Source organism: Cervus canadensis, chromosome 25, assembly GCF_019320065.1.
Source record: "Cervus canadensis isolate Bull #8, Minnesota chromosome 25, ASM1932006v1, whole genome shotgun sequence".
Classification (NCBI taxonomy): Eukaryota; Metazoa; Chordata; class Mammalia; order Artiodactyla; family Cervidae; genus Cervus; species Cervus canadensis.
In genome coordinates, this window is record NC_057410.1 from 1,664,767 (window position 1) to 1,682,952 (window position 18,186).

General features: G+C 59.2%; 1 protein-coding gene across 2 annotated transcripts in view; it reads left to right on the top strand.

Moving 5' to 3' along the window:
* Positions 1-18,186, top strand: part of LRP1 (LDL receptor related protein 1) — an 80,394-nt gene that overhangs the window by 28,931 nt on the left and 33,277 nt on the right. For both annotated transcript variants that reach the window (XM_043446537.1, XM_043446538.1), the window contains exons 12-26: positions 703-883; positions 1,738-1,960; positions 3,078-3,279; positions 3,603-3,728; positions 6,348-6,488; positions 6,581-6,706; positions 7,128-7,244; positions 8,043-8,123; positions 9,650-9,817; positions 12,982-13,164; positions 13,734-13,934; positions 14,938-15,183; positions 15,436-15,633; positions 17,216-17,420; positions 17,590-17,754. In XM_043446537.1, the coding sequence (XP_043302472.1) occupies positions 703-883; positions 1,738-1,960; positions 3,078-3,279; positions 3,603-3,728; positions 6,348-6,488; positions 6,581-6,706; positions 7,128-7,244; positions 8,043-8,123; positions 9,650-9,817; positions 12,982-13,164; positions 13,734-13,934; positions 14,938-15,183; positions 15,436-15,633; positions 17,216-17,420; positions 17,590-17,754 (2,563 nt within the window). The remainder of the gene's footprint in view (positions 1-702; positions 884-1,737; positions 1,961-3,077; positions 3,280-3,602; positions 3,729-6,347; positions 6,489-6,580; positions 6,707-7,127; positions 7,245-8,042; positions 8,124-9,649; positions 9,818-12,981; positions 13,165-13,733; positions 13,935-14,937; positions 15,184-15,435; positions 15,634-17,215; positions 17,421-17,589; positions 17,755-18,186) is intronic.

Below are 18,186 nucleotides of genomic sequence, written 5' to 3' on the forward strand. Positions count from 1 at the left end.
GTCTGCGTGGAGGCTCTGAGCCCCCGAGCACTGACCATCCCTCCCGGTGTTCTGAACTCCCAAACCTGCCCTCCTGACCAATCCGTCTGACTGACGCTGGTTACCACCGCTCAGGGTTACAGCCCTGAGGCTCCCCAGAACCTCAGCGGTCAGCAATCATAAGACTCTGGGGAAACCACAAGTAATTCCTCATCAGGGAGCACCCCATCAGGGAAAGATTGGGGTTCCCTCTCCCAGGGAACTGCTCTTTAAGCTGGAGATGAAGCACGGGGCTAAGTGAGACATCACTCCCTAACTTGCTTATTTTCTGAGCTCAGGTTTTTAGGCCTGGCATGTAGTGTTGCTCTCGGACCCAGAGTCACGTGTCTGTCGTCCCAGTTCTGCACCCACCTCAGGCCCTGACGCGCTTTCCCGAGTGAGCCCGTGTGCGCCGCGGAGGTTTCCTTGCTGCCTGTGCAGTCTTGAGAGACTGCCTCAACACAGATGTCGCAGCACAAGTGACCTCCCACCCTCTCCCTCCACCCTCCCGTCTCCTTCCTCCGCCTTCCTAGCCCAGCCCAGCCTCACCACCGTCTAGGGCCAGGAGGCTCCCTGCGCTCCGCAGTAGCCAAGGGCTCCACAGTGCAGGTATCGGAAGGACCAGAGGCAGTTTTGAGCCTCCTCTGAGACTCCCCCTCTGCCCCGCCCCCCGCCCCATCGCAGGCATCCACAATGTGGAAGGCGTGGCTGTGGACTGGATGGGGGATAATTTGTATTGGACGGATGATGGACCCAAGAAGACCATCAGCGTGGCCAGGCTGGAGAAGGCTGCTCAGACCCGCAAGACCTTAATCGAGGGCAAAATGACACACCCCAGGGCCATTGTGGTGGATCCGCTCAATGGGTGAGTCCTCTCCGGGCCTTGGGGAGAGGACGGGGAGAGCCAGGGACTCAGAGCCCGAGTCCCGTGGGTCTCAGGACCGGGGGGCTGAGACAGAGAGTGGACGGGGAGGGCAGCGCAAGTTTGACTGAAAGAGGAAGAGGTGTCCTTATCTCCAGGGCGGTGGGAGTGATGTGTGGAAATGATCTGGTCCTGTCGCTCCCGGCAGAGCCCTCCCCTGGCTCCCTGACCTCGTCAGCCCTGAGGTCCCACAAGCTCTGCCTGCAGCTCGTTTGACCTCCGCACCGCACTTCCTGCGTCTGGAAGTTCTGTTCCCACTGCCTGCTGTCTGTTCCTCAAACCAGCATCCAGCCCTTCCTCCCTCGGGGCATATTGCCCTTGGAGTTCCTCAGCCTGGGGCTCCCAAGTATTTACACATGGGGCTGCTCCTCAGCATTCCCATCAGCTCATAGGCTACTTCCTGGGAGAGGCCTTCCTCACTGGCTGCACTCCGTCCCCAGGCCGTCCCCCTTCCTGGGGTCCCTCTTGACCTCTGTCACCCTCCAGTGTGTGTGACCCTCCCGGCTGACTTCTTTCTTGTCCGTGTCCTGGGTGGGACGTGGGCTCCAGGAGAGAGGGGCCTTGGCAGCCTTGGTCTCACCTCCAGAGCCAGAGCTGTGCCCAACTCAGTAGGCACTCAGCGCCTACCTGCTGAATGGGGGAATGAGTGAGTGATGGATGAAATGTGTGGGCCGGGGATGAGCAGGGCAGGAGGGCCCTGTGAGGGGCTCTGGGAGGGCCTGCCTGGCTTAGGGTCACAGAGGCGGATGCTGATGGCAGGGGTGGCCCGTGTGATGCTGACCAGTAACTGCCCACAGGTGGATGTACTGGACTGACTGGGAGGAGGACCCCAAGGACAGTCGGCGAGGGCGGCTAGAGAGGGCCTGGATGGACGGCTCACACCGAGACATCTTCGTCACCTCCAAGACGGTACTTTGGCCCAACGGGCTGAGCCTGGACATCCCAGCTGGGCGCCTGTACTGGGTGGATGCCTTCTACGACCGCATCGAGACCATCCTGCTCAATGGCACAGACCGGAAGGTGGGCGGGCCTGCAGCTGCGGGTAGCCGTTCGTGTGTGCGTTTCTGGACCACGTGTGTGCGTGTGTGACCGAGGCTGGGCGTCTGAATGTGCGGGCATCCGTGTGCGTCCAGGCCCGAGCCCTGCACGTGTGTCCGCCTGTAAGCTTGTGTGTCCCGCGGTATGCCTGTGATCCTGCGTCTTGGGTTGTTTAAGGATTGCTTCTTCTGAGTCTCTCTGTGACTTGCACGTGGCCTGCGGGCCTGACCGCCTGAGCGTACACATCGTGTGCGCCTCAGCCTGCTTGTGCATGTACACGCAGCACACGCTGGTGTGTGCCTACACTGCCTGCCTGGGAACGGGTGCCAGACACCTAGAGATGGTGTGTTCGTGTGCACGTTCAATGGGGTGGTGCGTGCCTCATTCGTGAGTTCCGTGCACGCCTAGGCATGTGGCCCAAGCTCTCATGGTATTTAAGGCCATCTGCAGTGTGGTCCTGACCATCGCCATGGTCGTCTTTCTCCCTGCTTCCCACGTCCCAGCAGTGGGACAGCGTCATTAGACAGCTCGTGAGCCCGGCACACGTCAAGGCGCTGCCCTCTGCGCTGTCCCTCATGCAGACCTTCCAGCCTCTGCCCAGCCCCCCCTCACCTGGCGCGCCTCTCGGGGGCCCCGTCCGCTGGGATGCTGTCTGCAGGCCCTCTGCCACCCTGGTGACCCTGAGTGCCTTCCCTGAGACTCCAGCGCAGGGACCGCGTCTTCCCCGTTTCTGAGTGCTGCCTTAGATTCTGGCAAACGTGCGGCGGGTGAAGAAGCGAATGGATGGATTCTGGCTGTCAGCTCACTGCTGTGTGTTTGCGTGTGTGTGCGCGCATGCGTGTATGTTGGAGGGGTATCAATGAATGCGAATCAGCAAAGGAGAGGCGTGTGCGCCAGCCCTCACTGCGGCCGCTGGGTTCAGGGCTGGGCACTTCGCTGTGTGCCCAGCTCCCATCCTCAGGGGCTTCTGGGCTGATGCGGGAGATACACTGACGTCCAGGCTGTGGACATGAGTGTACAAAGCCGTGAACCCCCAAGCCTCCCTGAGGCACCCCCCACTTGTCTCTCAGCTGCTGGGTAACCCCCTCTCCACTCCTAGATTGTGTACGAGGGTCCTGAGCTGAACCACGCCTTTGGCCTCTGTCACCACGGCAACTACCTCTTCTGGACTGAGTACCGGAGCGGCAGCGTCTACCGCCTGGAGCGGGGCACGGGAGGCGCGGCCCCCATCGTGACCCTTCTGCGCAGCGAGCGGCCCCCCATCTTTGAGATCCGCATGTATGATGCCCAGCAGCAGCAAGGTACGCCTGGACCAGGACTGGGACCAGGGTGGGACCTGGGTGGTGGGCGAGGCTCCTGTGGGTGAGGTGAAGGCACTCCCAGGGAGCCTAGGCTCTGACTTTTGAGGCTCTTGAGAAGAGAGGCCCCCACCCCAATTTGACCTTCCATGTTCCCCTTCGCCCCCCCTGCCCCATGCCTGCATCTCCACATCTTCCACCCCTCCGCATTCCCTCTTTCTGTCTCCTGTTAACGCGCCTCCTCCCCGGCCTTTCCTCTGCCCGCTCTGGCCTTCCTGGCTCTGCCACCACCCACCCTGCCCTCCGGCTCCTCCTCCGCTTCACAGTGGGCACCAACAAATGCCGGGTGAACAACGGCGGCTGCAGCAGCCTGTGCCTGGCCACCCCCGGGAGCCGTCAATGTGCCTGCGCTGAGGACCAGGTGTTGGACGCAGACGGTGTCACGTGTCTGGGTACGCGGGGCCCAGCTGGGGTGGGAGGTGGGGGAGCAGACCCCAGCAGGAGGCCACAGTGTCGGGATGGGGATCGGAGATGAAGGAGGCAAAGAGGGCCCTGGGGGACGCAACAGAAGTTGAGGGATGGACTTTGCTGGTGGTCCAGTGGTTAAGACTCTGTGATTCCCGTACAAGGGGCCTGGGTTCCATCCCTGCTTGGGGAACTAAGAGCCCGTACGCTGCGTGGTGCAGCCAAAAAAAAAAGGTTGAAGGATGGAATGAGTGAAGGCTCTGGATGCTAGAGGGTTTTACGGTGACCAGGGTCTGGGGGTTTAGGGAGGGCATGAAGATTAAGGGAAACTGAGTGGCGAGCAGGACAGCTCTGGAAAGGGAAAGGCATTCTTAACTTCTTTTACATTTATTTCTCCATTATTAAAGTAATACAATAGTTCAAAATATTGGAAATTAGAGGAGAGGGAGAAAAAAGCCCAGTCTCACCAACAGATCACCACTGTGCTGTTAGTTAGCATTGTGGTAAGTGAACACCATCCTTTTCCCCTTAGGTGGGTTTTCACATGGCTGGAAATTGTGGTGTATATAAATGTTTTCTGCCCCTGTTAGCTCATATATGCCACAGATTTTCTGTGTTACTATTGCATGCTTTTAAATAGCCCCATTTTTAGATAAAAGTGGGTCATGTTCATTGTAAAAACAAGCAAACGCTATAGAAAAATACAAAGAAGTGCAGATCACCCCGAATTCCAGCACCCACAGTTTACACTGTACCGTTCGGGGAGCACGCTCCGGACTTCTCTCTGTGTTTGCTTTTTTACTTGAACGGAATCGTGCTGCATCCGCTGTTCTGGTTCCTCCTCTTGTCACTTGACAGGGTGTCATGAGCACATCAGCAGAACTTCTAATGGCCAAAATGCATTTCACCCCGTAAACGTCCCATAATTTACTCAGCCATTTCTCTACTGTGGGATGTTTAGGTTGTTTCCAGCTTTTTGTTATAATCACGGCTAGCATTTACTGAACACGAACTATGTCCTAGGTATGGTTCTAAGCACTCCCCGTGCAATAACTGACTTACTCTTTAAAATATTTTTGTTAAAAAATTTAAAAAAATATATTCTTGTAAGGAAGATTTTTTTCTTTAGTGTTTATTTATTTGGCTGCGTTGGGCTTTAGTTGCGGACGTGGAATCTTAGTTGCATCTTGCGAGAGGTTTTGTTGCAGTGCGGAGACTCTAGTAGCAGCACGCGGGCTCAGCAGTGGCAGTGAGCGGACTCCAGAGCATGCGGGCTTCGGTAGTTGTGGCATCAGGCTTTCTCTAGGTGTGGCGATGGGCTTCATGGTGCGGGGGCTGGGTTACTCAATAGCATGTGAAATCCTAATTCCCTGACCAGGGGTCGAACCTGCATCCCCTGCGTTGCAATGCAGATTCTTAGCCAGTGGACCACCAGGGAAGCTCCAGGAAGGTATTTTTATTATCCCAATTTATGGATGAAGAAATTGAGGCCCCAAGTGAGAGCAGGGGTTGGTTTGAACCCAGGAAGTCTGGCCCAGAGTCTGGTTATTAATCACTTGCTCTGCTATTTCTTATACCTTCATGCCTTCCCAGATTCAGGACGGTTTTCTTAGGACACAATCCTAAGAAAGGAAAATGGGTCAGTGGGCCATAATGTACAGCTAAGAGTGAGTGACTGAGGCCAGGTGCAGGGCAAGAGCATTGGTGGAAAGGAGCTTCAGAGCTGAGAGGCCTCTGCAATCAAAGAGTGTCCATATGGACATTGAAAGCACCAAGAATTAAAGGGAGCGATTTCAGAGAAAGTGACTATGAACCAGGAGACTATGAACTCTAAGGATGCTGGGGCCCGTGGTGGTAGGAGCTTATATAGTTTTATAACATGAAAGTCAACACTGATTTTTGAGAGAGGAGAGAGGGAGAATGGTCTGGAAGCAGAGGTGAGGAACAAGGGGGTCACATACAGTCTCCAGACCCAGTGGTCCATGGAACCCACAGGATTAGAGAGGGTAAGAGATGGGTCAGAAAGGCGTGAGCAGAGCTGTGGGATCCAGGGCCAGAGACTGACATGGGCGTTCCTGGGCTTCCAGAGCCCAGCCTGTGAAAACACAGACAGCGGACACAGTGACTTCACTGCTGACAGCTGAAGGCAGGGGGCGGTGCGAGGCGTGAGTGCTGGGGACGGGAGCTGGCGGTTCTGTTTTCACTCCTGCCTGTAGAATTGACACATTTATGAAGGAAAAAGTCCAGGGACCAGGTCAGGGCCTGGTGGGGGTCCCTGAGATGACTTCCGAGTTCATGGAGATGGCAGGGAAGGGGCAAAGGTGGTCTGCTCAGTGGGAACAGAGGGCCAGGGGTTCTAGATTCTCTTGGAAGCTGACTTACTCTGCGACCACGTGGCAGAGCTGGAAGCAGCCAAGCAGGCGTCACCCTGTGGCCTGACAAAGAGTTGCAGCTTCCATCCGGATCACATGTTCATGAAAAACCATGCCCTGGGGGAAATTACCGTGTATATTATTTTAAAATCACGAAACAAGTGGAGGACGGGGGCTCAGCGCCTGTCCGGACCTGCGTCTGACGTTCCCCCTCACGTCCGGTGCTGCCCGCAGCGAACCCGTCCTACGTGCCCCCACCGCAGTGCCAGCCTGGCGAGTTCGCCTGCTCCAACAGCCGCTGCATCCAGGAGCGCTGGAAGTGCGACGGGGACAATGACTGCCTGGACGGCAGCGACGAGGCCCCCGCCCTCTGCCGTGAGTGCCTGCCGCGCCCGGGACCGCGAGCCTCGGGCTGCAGCCGGAGAGCCGGGTCCCCTCCCGCTGACCCCTCACCCGTCCCTCCCCAGACCAGCACACCTGCCCCTCGGACCGGTTCAAGTGTGAGAACAACCGCTGCATCCCCAACCGCTGGCTCTGTGACGGGGACAACGACTGCGGGAACAGTGAAGACGAGTCCAATGCTACTTGCTCAGGTGTGGGAGGGGGTGACCAGAGTGGCCGCCCTCTGTCACCGGGGCAGGGCAGACGGGGGAGCCAGGCTGGGGGAGACAGAGGGGCCTCAGGAAGGGAAGGGAGCAGGGGGCACCCAGGGCAGAGGGGCGGGAGGACAGGGTTGGCTGGGAGGCCCCCCTTGCAAGGAGACAGCACAGCTCCCCGTTGGGGATGACAGGCAAGGCGGGTGGATCTTCTCCTTGGAGGACACCAGCGACCCCTCAAGAGATGGGATCAAGTGTCCACTGTGAGACCACACGGGTGATTTTGAATGACGTCTCTAAGAGAAATGGCTTTGAGACCTTCAGGAAGACTTCCAGAGAGGCAGAGAGTAATAGGAAAGAGAATGAAATAGAAAGTGAGGCCTGGACTCTGAGCACTCACACGCACGCCTGTCCCCAGCTCGCACCTGCCCACCCAACCAGTTCTCCTGTGCCAGCGGCCGCTGCATCCCCATCTCCTGGACATGCGACCTGGACGATGACTGTGGGGACCGCTCCGATGAGTCCGCCTCGTGTGGTGAGCGGGACGGCAGGACAGCCGGGCTGGCACGGGGAGGGAGGGTCCGCCAGAACAGGCCCTGGGGCGGAGGTGCTGGAGAGACCCCGCAGCGTAGTGCCAGGGTGGCGTTGAGCAGGTCACTTAATCTCCATAGACCCCTGTGAGTTTCATCTGCAAGTGAAAGTCATTCAGTCGTGTCCGACTCTTGCGACCACATGGACCGTAGCCCACCGGGCTCCTCTGTCCATGGGATTTTCCAGGCAAGAATACTGGAGTGGGTTGCCATTCCCTTCTCCAAGGGATCTTCTTGACCCAGGGATCCAGCCGGGGTCTCCTATATTGCAGGTGGATTATTTGCCATCTGAGCTACCAGGGAAGCCTTTGCAAAATGGGGCTCATAATGGTTACCCGCACCCCAGCATTGATGTGGGGGATCAGTGAGATCATGCATGGGAAGCAGTCAGCGCACAGCTTGTGTCCGGAAACTAGTTGCTTGAAGGAGGGATGCTTAGAAGTGGATACGTGTGCACATCTGGCTCAGTCCCTTTGCCGTCCACCTGAAACTATCACATTTTTAACTGGCTATGTTCCAATATAAAATAAAAAGTTAAAAAAACAAACAAGAAAAAAAGGATGCTTAGTGGGGGTAGGCATGAATGGGCAGTTTCAGGCCGAGGCCCCTCTGCTTGGCCTTCCCTCCCGCACCTGGCTGGACAGGGGACTGTGGGTTATGGTGGGGGACCCTGCACCCACCTGCTCATGCTGTGATGCTGAAAATCTTAAGGACCCTACTCAGCTAGTCTTTCCCTCTGACAGCCTATCCCACCTGCTTCCCCCTGACTCAGTTTACCTGCAACAATGGCAGATGCATCAACATCAACTGGAGATGCGACAATGGTAAGAGCTTGTTCCCTTCACCTGCCCTGGTTCCTGGGAAAGCCAGAAGCCGTAGCCAGGTCCCGGGTGGGAGGTGGAGGGGTTTTAGAATCAAGCCAGGGCCTCCCTCCGGGTCACTGATGCCCCCCCGGGTTGTCTGGAAGAAATAAGGATGAGCTAGAAGCACTGTGGGGGCGGCCAGGATGGCCAGGGGGAGACCCCGCCCACTGCCCGTCCGCGCTGTTCCTCGCCGGGCAGAGCGGCCCATCCCCGGGCAGAGGCGCAGGGGCCAGGGAGAGATGAGCGAGGAGGGCCCACGCCCGGCAAACCCCACCTCCCGGGGTCCTCGGCGCCCCCTCCAGGCTCCGGCTCCAGACTCGGGAGCTCCCCTGGCGGTCAGCCCGGGACCAGGTGATGTCAGCCCTGGGGGCCGCCGGCCTGCTGTGTGTGTGCTGTCTCCGGGGTCTGGTCCCGTCTGTGTGGTGTCGTGACGTGTCGCGGCGGGGGCTCGAGCCCTAGCTCACGTGTGTGAGGACGGACTGGGTCGGCGCCACGCTGCCCCTCATCTTTGCCGTGTCTCGTGTGCCAATAGCTGCCCTGGCGGTTTCTGTGTTTCAGAGAAGGATTGTGGGGACGGCTCTGATGAAAAGACCTGTCCTGAGCCTGCCGGTCAGTGCATAGAAGCACATGCACCATCACCCTAGCGCCCCAGCTGGCCTTGGGCCGCCTCCCAGGACCCCCACGCAGCTCCCTTCCCCAGAGCAGTGAGAGAGGAGACCACAGAGGGAGAAAGAAAACAGTGCAGGGGAAAGCGGAGAGGGCAGAAGGAGCCTGTCCCAGGAGAGGAGATGACAGAGAGGCGGGGACAGGAAGACCAGGACGTGGCGGGGGGAGAGCGTCCGAGACGCAGAGGCAGCTGGGAGGGAGGCAGGAGCGCAGTCCAAGGGGACAGCCAGACCCACCTCCTCCAGCGTCCTGAAGATGTGGAGAGAAGGCTGGTGGCCCTGCCCACCAGGCCCAGAGGGCAGGACACTGGCTCAGTCCCCCTCACACGCCTTCCCAGCTGCAGGCAGCGCCCCTCACCCAGACGTCCGGCCAGTGATGCTCACACTCAGGGGCTCGGGGCGAGGCCCGCGGACCCTGTCCCCCCAGCAGAGCCCTCACCTGTACTCCGCCCACCTCTGTCCGTCCCTAACCTGAGAAATCCCTTTCCTTTCCCCCAGGCAAGCAGACCCCTGTTCCCACCCACTGCCTAAAGGGGAAAGGAGTGCGTCCTGCCCCCACCCCCAGTCTCGCAGACTGCGGGAAGGGCCCTCCGGGCGCTCGCCCCACCTCCCCCTGTCCCCCGCCGCGTGGGCCATGGTGCATGCTGCAGTCTATGCAGTTTCTGTGTCTTTTCTGTTTTTTATTTTCTTGGTGGGGAGGCTGGGGTGGGTTGAGGTTGGGAATGGGGAGGAGGGAGTGGGGACCCCACGCTGGGGTCGCAGAGACAGTCACATGCTGACCCCCTGCTCGCCTCTTCCCTTCTTGCCGCCCCCCCCCCCCAGACAATGACTGTGGGGACAACAGCGACGAGGCGGGCTGCAGCCACTCCTGCTCCAGCACCCAGTTCAAGTGCAACAGCGGGCGCTGCATCCCTGAGCACTGGACCTGCGACGGCGACAACGACTGTGGGGACTACAGCGACGAGACGCACGCCAACTGCACCAACCAGGGTGGGCGCCCGGGGCCAGCGGGGCGGGCCACCCCCCTCCACCCCCCCCACCGCGTGCCCCCGCCCTCGGGCACCAGAGATAACCCTGAAGCAGCTCTTATCCTTCCAGAGTTTGCAGTCGTGTGGGAGAGGAGAGCGGTGGACAAATCAGCGTCACACACTGTTAAGATCTCAGGCTTTGCAGCCAGGTGGCCTTGGGTTTGAGCTCCAGCTCTGCCACTTACTATCTGGGTGGCCTTGAGCAAGTTACTTCATGTCTGGGGGCCCCTGTGAGTCTCATCTGCAAAGTGGGGATAATAATGGCACAGGGCACGATCGCGTTGACGTGGGGGTGCCGTGAGATCGTGCACGGAACACACACAGCCTGTGTTAGGTCGCTGGTAGCGTGAGAAAGGGATGCCCACGGGGGTAGGGGAGGATGAGCACAGCGGGCACCGAAGGACGGAGGAGTCAGCTCTGTGGGGTCCCCGGTGCCCAGGCCTCCAGGACCTGAGGGGACTGGGGTTAATGGAAGGCACAGACCTTCTCAAGGGATGTTGGTTTTCAGCCCTGGCCCATTGTTGCCATGGAACAGCGCAGCCCCCAGATTGCCCTGGCTTCAGGAGGGCAGGTTTTGTGTGAAATCTACCCATTTAAAAATGCATATATATATGTTTATGGCTGCACTGGGTCTTCGTCGCTGTGCTCAGGCTTTCTCTAGTTGCGGAGAGCGGGGCTCCTCTCCAGCTGCCGTGCGTGGGCTTCTCGTCGCAGTGGCTGCTTCGTGGAGGCAGGCTCCGTAGCTGTGGCACACAGGTTTAGGTGCCCTGCGGCATGTGAGATCTTCCTAGACCAGGGTTCAACCGATGTCCTCTGAATTGGCAGGAGGATTTTTATCCATTGTGCCAGCAGGGAAACCTGAAATTACCCATTTTAGCACACTGGTATATTAGTTTCCTAAGGCTGCTATAACCACGCGCCACAAACTAAGTGACTTAAACAACAGAAATCGAATGTCTCACAGTCTGGAGGCTGGAAGTCCAAGACCAGAATGTCAGCAGAGCTGGTTCCTTCCGAGGGTCAGGAGGGAATCTATCCCAGGCCTCTCTCCTAGCTTCAGTCTCTGCCTTCATCTTGACCTGGCAAACCCGATGAGTGCATGTCGGTCTCTGTGTCAGATTTCCTCTTTATATAAGTACACAGTCACAGTGGATCAGGGCCTGTCCTAATGGCCTCATCTTAAGTTGATCATCTGCAAAGAAAGACCTATTTCCAAATAAGGTCCTATTCACAGGGGCTATGAGTTAAGATTCCAGCATCTTCTTAGGGAACACAAGTCAACCCATAACAACTGGCAGTTTGTTTGAAAAGTTTTAAAAATATGGCAGACCAAAGTCTCTCCAGGCTTCACCTGGCCCCTGCCCTAGCACCCTGTGACTTCCCCAGGTCGAGTTAAGGCGCACACAGTGGGGACAGCACTGGGCCCTGAGTGAGCGCTCTGGGTCCTGCACTCAGAGGGAGGATGGGGAGGGTCGCCCGAGGCCCGGGACATACTGACTGTGTCTCAGGATGTCTGAGAAGGGCCGCTGAGTGGGACTCTGAGCCCCTGGAGGCCTGCGGTGTGGCAAGGTGGGGAAGCCCTTTGCCCCTCACAAGCTGGGCAGACTTGGGCGGGTCGCTTCCCCCGAGACTCGGCGTCTTCCTTTGTGTCCTCCTCTGTGAAGTGAGAGGAGATGTGTAGGGGCCTGGCCCCTGGGAGCCGGGCTGTCCTGTCACAATTGTTACCTGTGGCCATGAGCCGGAATGGTCGGGGACCGTTTCAGAGGAGGTGGGGTTTGAACTGGGCCACAGTGAGGGTTTAGGCTATGGACAAGAGGGGGGGGTCTTCAAATGGGGATGGTGGGAATAGCCTGGAGAACCAAGCAGTACAACTTAGAAGGTGAAACAGTGCTCCTGAAGGGGTCCTCGGGGCTGTGGGGGCGGGGGGGCTCAGACTGGAGGGGCCAGCAGGCGATGAGGCAGCACTCGGAGCGGGCAGATCACAACCGCAGGCCAGGCACTGGGGGCCTTGGAAGGGTCTCAGAGCTGGAAGGTGTTGAGATGTAGAAAATACTTTCAGAAGACAATGCTGGAAGGACATTAGGTTGGGAAGAGGCTCGGGGGCCCTGAGGGAGGAAGATCAGCTGGGAGGCTGGTGCCGAAGTCCAGGGAGGAGACGAGCACGTGGACCGTGTTCGTGGCGGAGCGTGAGTGCGAGGCGAGGCTTTGCACGGTCACCCGTGCCTCCCATTGCTCCTTCTGCTCCTTCCCCAGCCTCCCGAGTCACAGCACAGCTGGCAGGTCACATCCTCCACATCAGATCACTCCCCAGCCCTGCCCTCGAGCCTGCCCTGGCTTCCCGTACGCTTCAGATCCATGCTGAGCCCTGCTTCATGGCCTGCAGGGGTCCCGCAGCCCCTCTGACCTGCATTCCTGCCACTCATCTCCTCCATCACCTGCTCCGGCTGCGCAGCTTTAAATACACCCCGGGCCTTTCCCAAGTATGCCCCGCGTGGTCCTGTCTCAGGGGCTTCTGCTGGCTGTTCCCCCTCCTGGGACGCACAGTTCATCTCACGGCTCCCGTCATTCAGGCCTCTGCTCAAACATCTCCTGCTCAGGGCCCTTCCTGACTCTATCTCAAGTAGCATCCCATGCTCCCTAGCCTTGACCCGGCTTAGTCTGCACAGCCTTCCTTGATCACCACCTGTAGCTCCATTCCGGATTTCCATGTCGTGTCTTCACCGTTTCTCTTCCCTGCTAGAACTTCAGCTCCACAGGGGTGAGGACGCTGTCTTATTCATGCTGGCACCTGGGACAGTGGCTGGCACACACTAGGTGCTCAGTAAGTGTTTGTGAAGTGAGCGAGTGCTAGGCTAACGTGGGGAGCATTTGAGCTTTGACCTAGCAGATTGCTTATCCAGCCGAGCTCACATGTGTGAAACAGGGAAGTGAAGCAAGAGGATTCCTAAGCCCTGGAAGGTGTCACGGCCCTGACTCGGAGTCAGCACTTGCAGGGAGAGTCAGTGGGACTCAGAGATCTCTCCAGCCTGCCTGAGCTCACAGCCCCGGGCCGGGTATGGCAGGAGGGGTTTGGAAAAGCAGCGATGGGAATGGCTGATCCGGAGCCCTCCACCTGTGCCCCCGCAGCCACGAGGCCTCCTGGCGGCTGCCACAATGACGAGTTCCAGTGCCGGCTGGACGGCCTGTGCATCCCCCTGCGGTGGCGCTGCGACGGGGACACTGACTGCATGGACTCCAGCGACGAGAAGAGCTGTGAGGGGGTGACCCACGTCTGTGATCCCAACGTCAAGTTTGGCTGCAAAGACTCTGGTAAGAAGAAGGGCTGAAGAGAAACCGCACAGACAGGAGACGATGCTGAGAGCAGGGCAGGGGGGGCTCCATGAGGCAAAACGCACAGAAAAAAGCTTCTGCCAGACGCATGGGGGAGGTGTGACGGGGCCAGAGCCTGCAGTAAGGGCCCTGGGGAGCCAGAACCCTCACCAGTGTTGAGTGTCAGCACTTCCTGCAGATCCCTGCCTTCTCTGTTGCCCATGTGAACTTGATAGAAAAAGCCTCAAGGTTCCTAGTGGACCCCAAAGCATTGCAGTTAGGATCAAGGTTCCTAGGGGACCCCAAAGCATTACAGTTATGATCAAGGTTCCTAGGGGACCCCAAAGCATTACAGTTAGGATCAAGGTTCCTAGGGGACCCCAAAGCATTGCAGTTAGGATCAAGGTTCCTAGGGGACCCCAAAGCATTACAGTTATGATCAAGGTTCCTAGGGGACCCCAAAGCATTACAGTTGTGACCTGATTAAAGAAGTCCCCTGGGCCGGAGACCAAGGGCACGCGGAGCCCTGCTGTCCAGGCCTGGCCCCTGATGCTACACCCCTTCCCCAGCCCGATGCATCAGCAAAGCCTGGGTGTGTGACGGGGACAGCGACTGTGAGGATAACTCAGACGAAGAGAACTGCGAGTCCCTGGCCTGCAGGCCGCCCTCGCACCCCTGCGCCAACAACACCGCGGTCTGCCTGCCGCCCGACAAGCTGTGTGACGGCAGCGACGACTGTGGGGATGGCTCGGACGAGGGGGAGCTCTGTGGTGCGTCCGGGACCCGGGAAACACGCATGGGCAGGCGAGCTAGATAAGGAGGCTGGGCTGGGCCAGGAGCTCTGCCGGCGGGGGGTGGGTCTCAGACTAGAAAGGGCAGATCTGGCTGCTGGGCGAGCAGTCCTCAGAGCTGCTACTAAAACACCCACGTGCAAGAGGCTGTGCTCAGCGTCCCCACTGTTACAGCATTTAGCCCACAAGCAGCCCTGTGAGACACATGCGGTTCTCACCCCCATCTCACCCATGAGAAAACTGAGGCTCAGAGAGGTTGAGTAGCTGGCCCAAAGTCACACAGCCCGAGAAGTGCGGTGGAGACAGGGCAATGCAGCTCCCCCTGCAGGCCCAGCCCCCCTCTCCGTCACCCGGCTTTCAGGATGAAGGCACCAGGGTTGACGCTTGATGTGGTCAGGAGGGCAGGCGCCCCGTCCTGCCGAGTGAGTGAGAAGGTTGGGGGAGGAGGCTGTGCATTCAAGATCAAAAGGACGAGGGGTTAGGCAGAGCCGCCTGGTGTGACTCCGGGATGAGGAGCAGAGCTCCTTATCTCCTCTGAGCCCGGCTGGCCCAGCGTCGGGTTCCTTGGAGGAGAGGAGTGGGAGATAAGGACCGGCCCTGAGAACCGCTGACGGGTCATCAGTCAGGGCAGACAGGTCCTGGGGTGTGTCTGAGGGCCCGGAGCAGGACATTCCTTACTGCACCCCACCCCCAAATCACACCCACATCAGGAGAGAGAGAGGAAAGCCCCCCCACACTCCCCACCCCAGAGAGAGGCAAAAGGCTGGGGCCCCCACCGTGGCTCAAGAAGAAGCTGGGAAGTAGAGATCAGAGAGAAAGACGCGACCATGATGGAGGGAGGAGATGACCACCCACAGAGTGGGTGCGGGGATCCGAGCCCTGGTCCCAAGGGTGCCTGGGAAGCAGGGGGACAGAGGAACGGAAAGGACCTGCCTCCTTCTGGATCCTGACCCTGATCTGTCCCCTGCCCCCCACCCCCCAGACCAGTGCTCTCTGAACAACGGGGGCTGCAGCCACAACTGCTCCGTGGCACCTGGCGAAGGCATCGTGTGCTCATGCCCTCTGGGCATGGAGCTGGGGCCTGACAACCACACCTGCCAGATCCAGAGCTACTGCGCCAAGCATCTCAAGTGCAGCCAGAAATGCGACCAGAACAAGTTCAGCGTGAAGTGCTCCTGCTACGAAGGCTGGGTGCTGGAGCCGGACGGCGAGAGCTGCCGCAGCCTGGGTGAGAGGCGGTCGGGGCCGAGGCGGGGATCCGGGCCCAGGCGGGGATCCGGGCCGGGGGCGGGGGATCCGGGCCGAGGCGGGGATACGGGCCGGGGGCGGGAGATCCGAGCCGGGGGCGGGGCGGCGACTGAACTGCAGGGGGAGGCTGAGGTTTCCCTCCCGGCCCAGTGCAGGGGCCCACGGAGACCCTGTCTGCGCCTGGACAGGGTGGCTCGGGGGCAAGAAGTGACCCCATCACACCCGTCCCCAGACCCCTTCAAGCCGTTCATCATCTTCTCCAACCGCCACGAGATCCGGCGCATCGACCTCCACAAAGGGGACTACAGCGTGCTGGTGCCCGGCCTGCGCAACACCATCGCCCTGGACTTCCACCTCAGCCAGAGCGCCCTCTACTGGACCGACGTGGTGGAGGACAAGATCTACCGCGGGAAGCTGCTGGACAACGGAGGTGACCCCCGCCTGCCCGAGACCCACGCCGCAGTGCACCCCAGACCTGGCCCTTGGGCTCTCAGATCCGCGGGCCCGATGCAGGCTGCCTGGAGCAGAGGCCCTGAGTTTCCCCTATCCCCCACACTCTTGTTAATTGGGTTAGATTTTGCTGTGGGTCTCAGTGCCTGACGCCCGGTAATTATCGTCAGCAGAGCTGCCAGCCTGATAATTAACAAAATGATCAGCCTTTCTTTGGAACGGCCAGAATTGCAGCCTTGCAAGAAAAAAAGCCATTGAGGGGTGGGGTACCTGAACCCTGCCTTCTGTCCCAAGGCAGCCTGACCCATCACAGGCTTGCTTCTTTAGTAACACTCGTTCCCGAGCCCCTGCCACACACTCCAGCCCAGGGGAAACAGCAGGGAGCCAAACAAGATAGACTGTCTGCCCTCATGGAGCCTACACGCCAGTGGGAACGTCAAAGATAAACACGGGCGATGAGCATCACAGAGGGTGACCCAGGGGCAGGCAGTACTGTGGGTAAGGTGAAAGGGGGCAGGGTGGGGAGAGAACGGGGGTGGCCCCTGAGAAGCTGCCATCTGAGCAGAGACTTGAAAGAAGTGCATTTACTAGAGGAGCTGGTGTTGTCGTAGAGAAAAATGTGACGTGTTAGTTCTCAGTCATGTCCGACTCTGTGTGACCCTATAGACTGTAGCCCGCCAGGCTCCTCTCTCCATGGGATTCTCCAGGCAAGAATACTGGAGTGGGTTTCCATGCCCTTCTCCAGGGGATCTTCCCAGATCTCTTGCATTGCAGGCAAATTCTTTACTGTCTGAGCCACCAGACAGGTCCATAGAGAAAACCTGGAACCATCTCAAATGTCCATCAACTAGGAGATGGTTCAATAGACTGTCAAATGTTCACATTATGTAACAGTTTCTAAATTATTGTGTGTATATATATTGGGCTTCCCTGGTGCAGAATCTGGCTGCAGTGCAGGAGACCAAGGTTCAATCCCTGGGTTGGGGAGATCCCTGGAGGAGGGCATGGAAACCCACTCCAGAGTTCTTGCCTGGAGAATCCCATGGACAGACGAGCCTGGTGGGCTACAGTCCATAGGATCGAAAAGAGTTGGACACGACTGAAGTGACTTAGCATTCAGCACAGTATATGTGTGTGTGTATATATATATACATATATATATAACCATAGAAAGACCTCCAGGACCATCTGTGGAGTGACTTCTACAAAGTTCTGTCTGCTTCATATTGAGTCTAGGTCTGTTCCCCCAAAGCCCCCACCCTCTGCTCTGACCTCCTCCCAGGAGTTGGCCCTTCAGAGAGTCACAGGCAGAAGATAGTTGCCACTTCCCCTTCTCCAGGGTTCTAGAAGCCAGGCTTCTGCTTGACCTCCCGGGGCAGAGGGCCTGGGTGAGGAGAGGGGGGTTCTGGGAAGCTCTGTTGAATCCAGGGCTCACCAGAGGTGTTCACAGGTGTTCACAGAGGTGTCAAGGTTGGGGTGGGCCATCCAGAATTCCTAGCATGTATCATCAGCTCACCCCCCCACCCCAGGTGAGTCTGACCTCCTGTGGCCTCTCTTCTCAGCCCTCACCAGTTTCGAGGTGGTGATTCAGTACGGCCTGGCCACACCCGAGGGCCTGGCTGTAGACTGGATTGCGGGCAACATCTACTGGGTGGAGAGTAACCTGGACCAGATTGAGGTGGCCAAGCTGGACGGGACCCTCCGAACCACACTGCTGGCCGGCGACATCGAGCACCCCAGGGCGATTGCCCTGGATCCCCGAGATGGGTGAGGGCCCTGCCCAGACCTATTCTGGCCCCTTGACTCCCCTGCAGGGGCCAGGCACACCCATCTCCCCAGGGCTCCTCGCCTCCTCCGCCCTTCACCAAGGATCCTCCCGCAGCCCCTCGCCCTGGCCTCGACCTTGGCCCTCCTGACCCCCTCCCCACGCCCCCAGGATCTTGTTTTGGACGGACTGGGATGCCAGCCTGCCCCGCATCGAGGCAGCCTCCATGAGTGGGGCCGGGCGCCGCACCATCCACCGGGAGACAGGCTCGGGGGGCTGGCCCAACGGGCTTACCGTGGACTACCTGGAGAAGCGCATCCTGTGGATTGACGCCAGGTCAGCCCCGGGCCCTCCCGGGAGCCCCGCCCCCGGGGACTGGGCGGGGCCGAGGAGGCCGCCCCGGGCCCTCCCAGGAGCCGCGCCCCCTGCCCCCCGCCCCCCGGGGACAGGGCGGGGCGAGAAGGCCGGGACGCAGCCCAGGGCCCAGGGAGAGGACTGAGCGGGGGAGAGGCTGGGCTGGGAAGGAGGCGCGGATGGAGGAGGGCAGAGCCAGGGCCGCCGCCCGCGCGGGGCTGGGACCAACACCGGGCTTGCTCACGCGTCTGTGAGCGCTGCTCGAGGGGGCGGGGCTTGTTTTAGCTGATGTCCCTGAAGGGGGGTATCTTTTTCTGGACTTCACCCCGGCCCTGTGTGCTGGGGAGAGTGAAGGGGCAAGGGGTCTGGGGTCGGAGCTGGGGTCCCAGCCCTTGAGCCGTGTGTTCTTGCTCC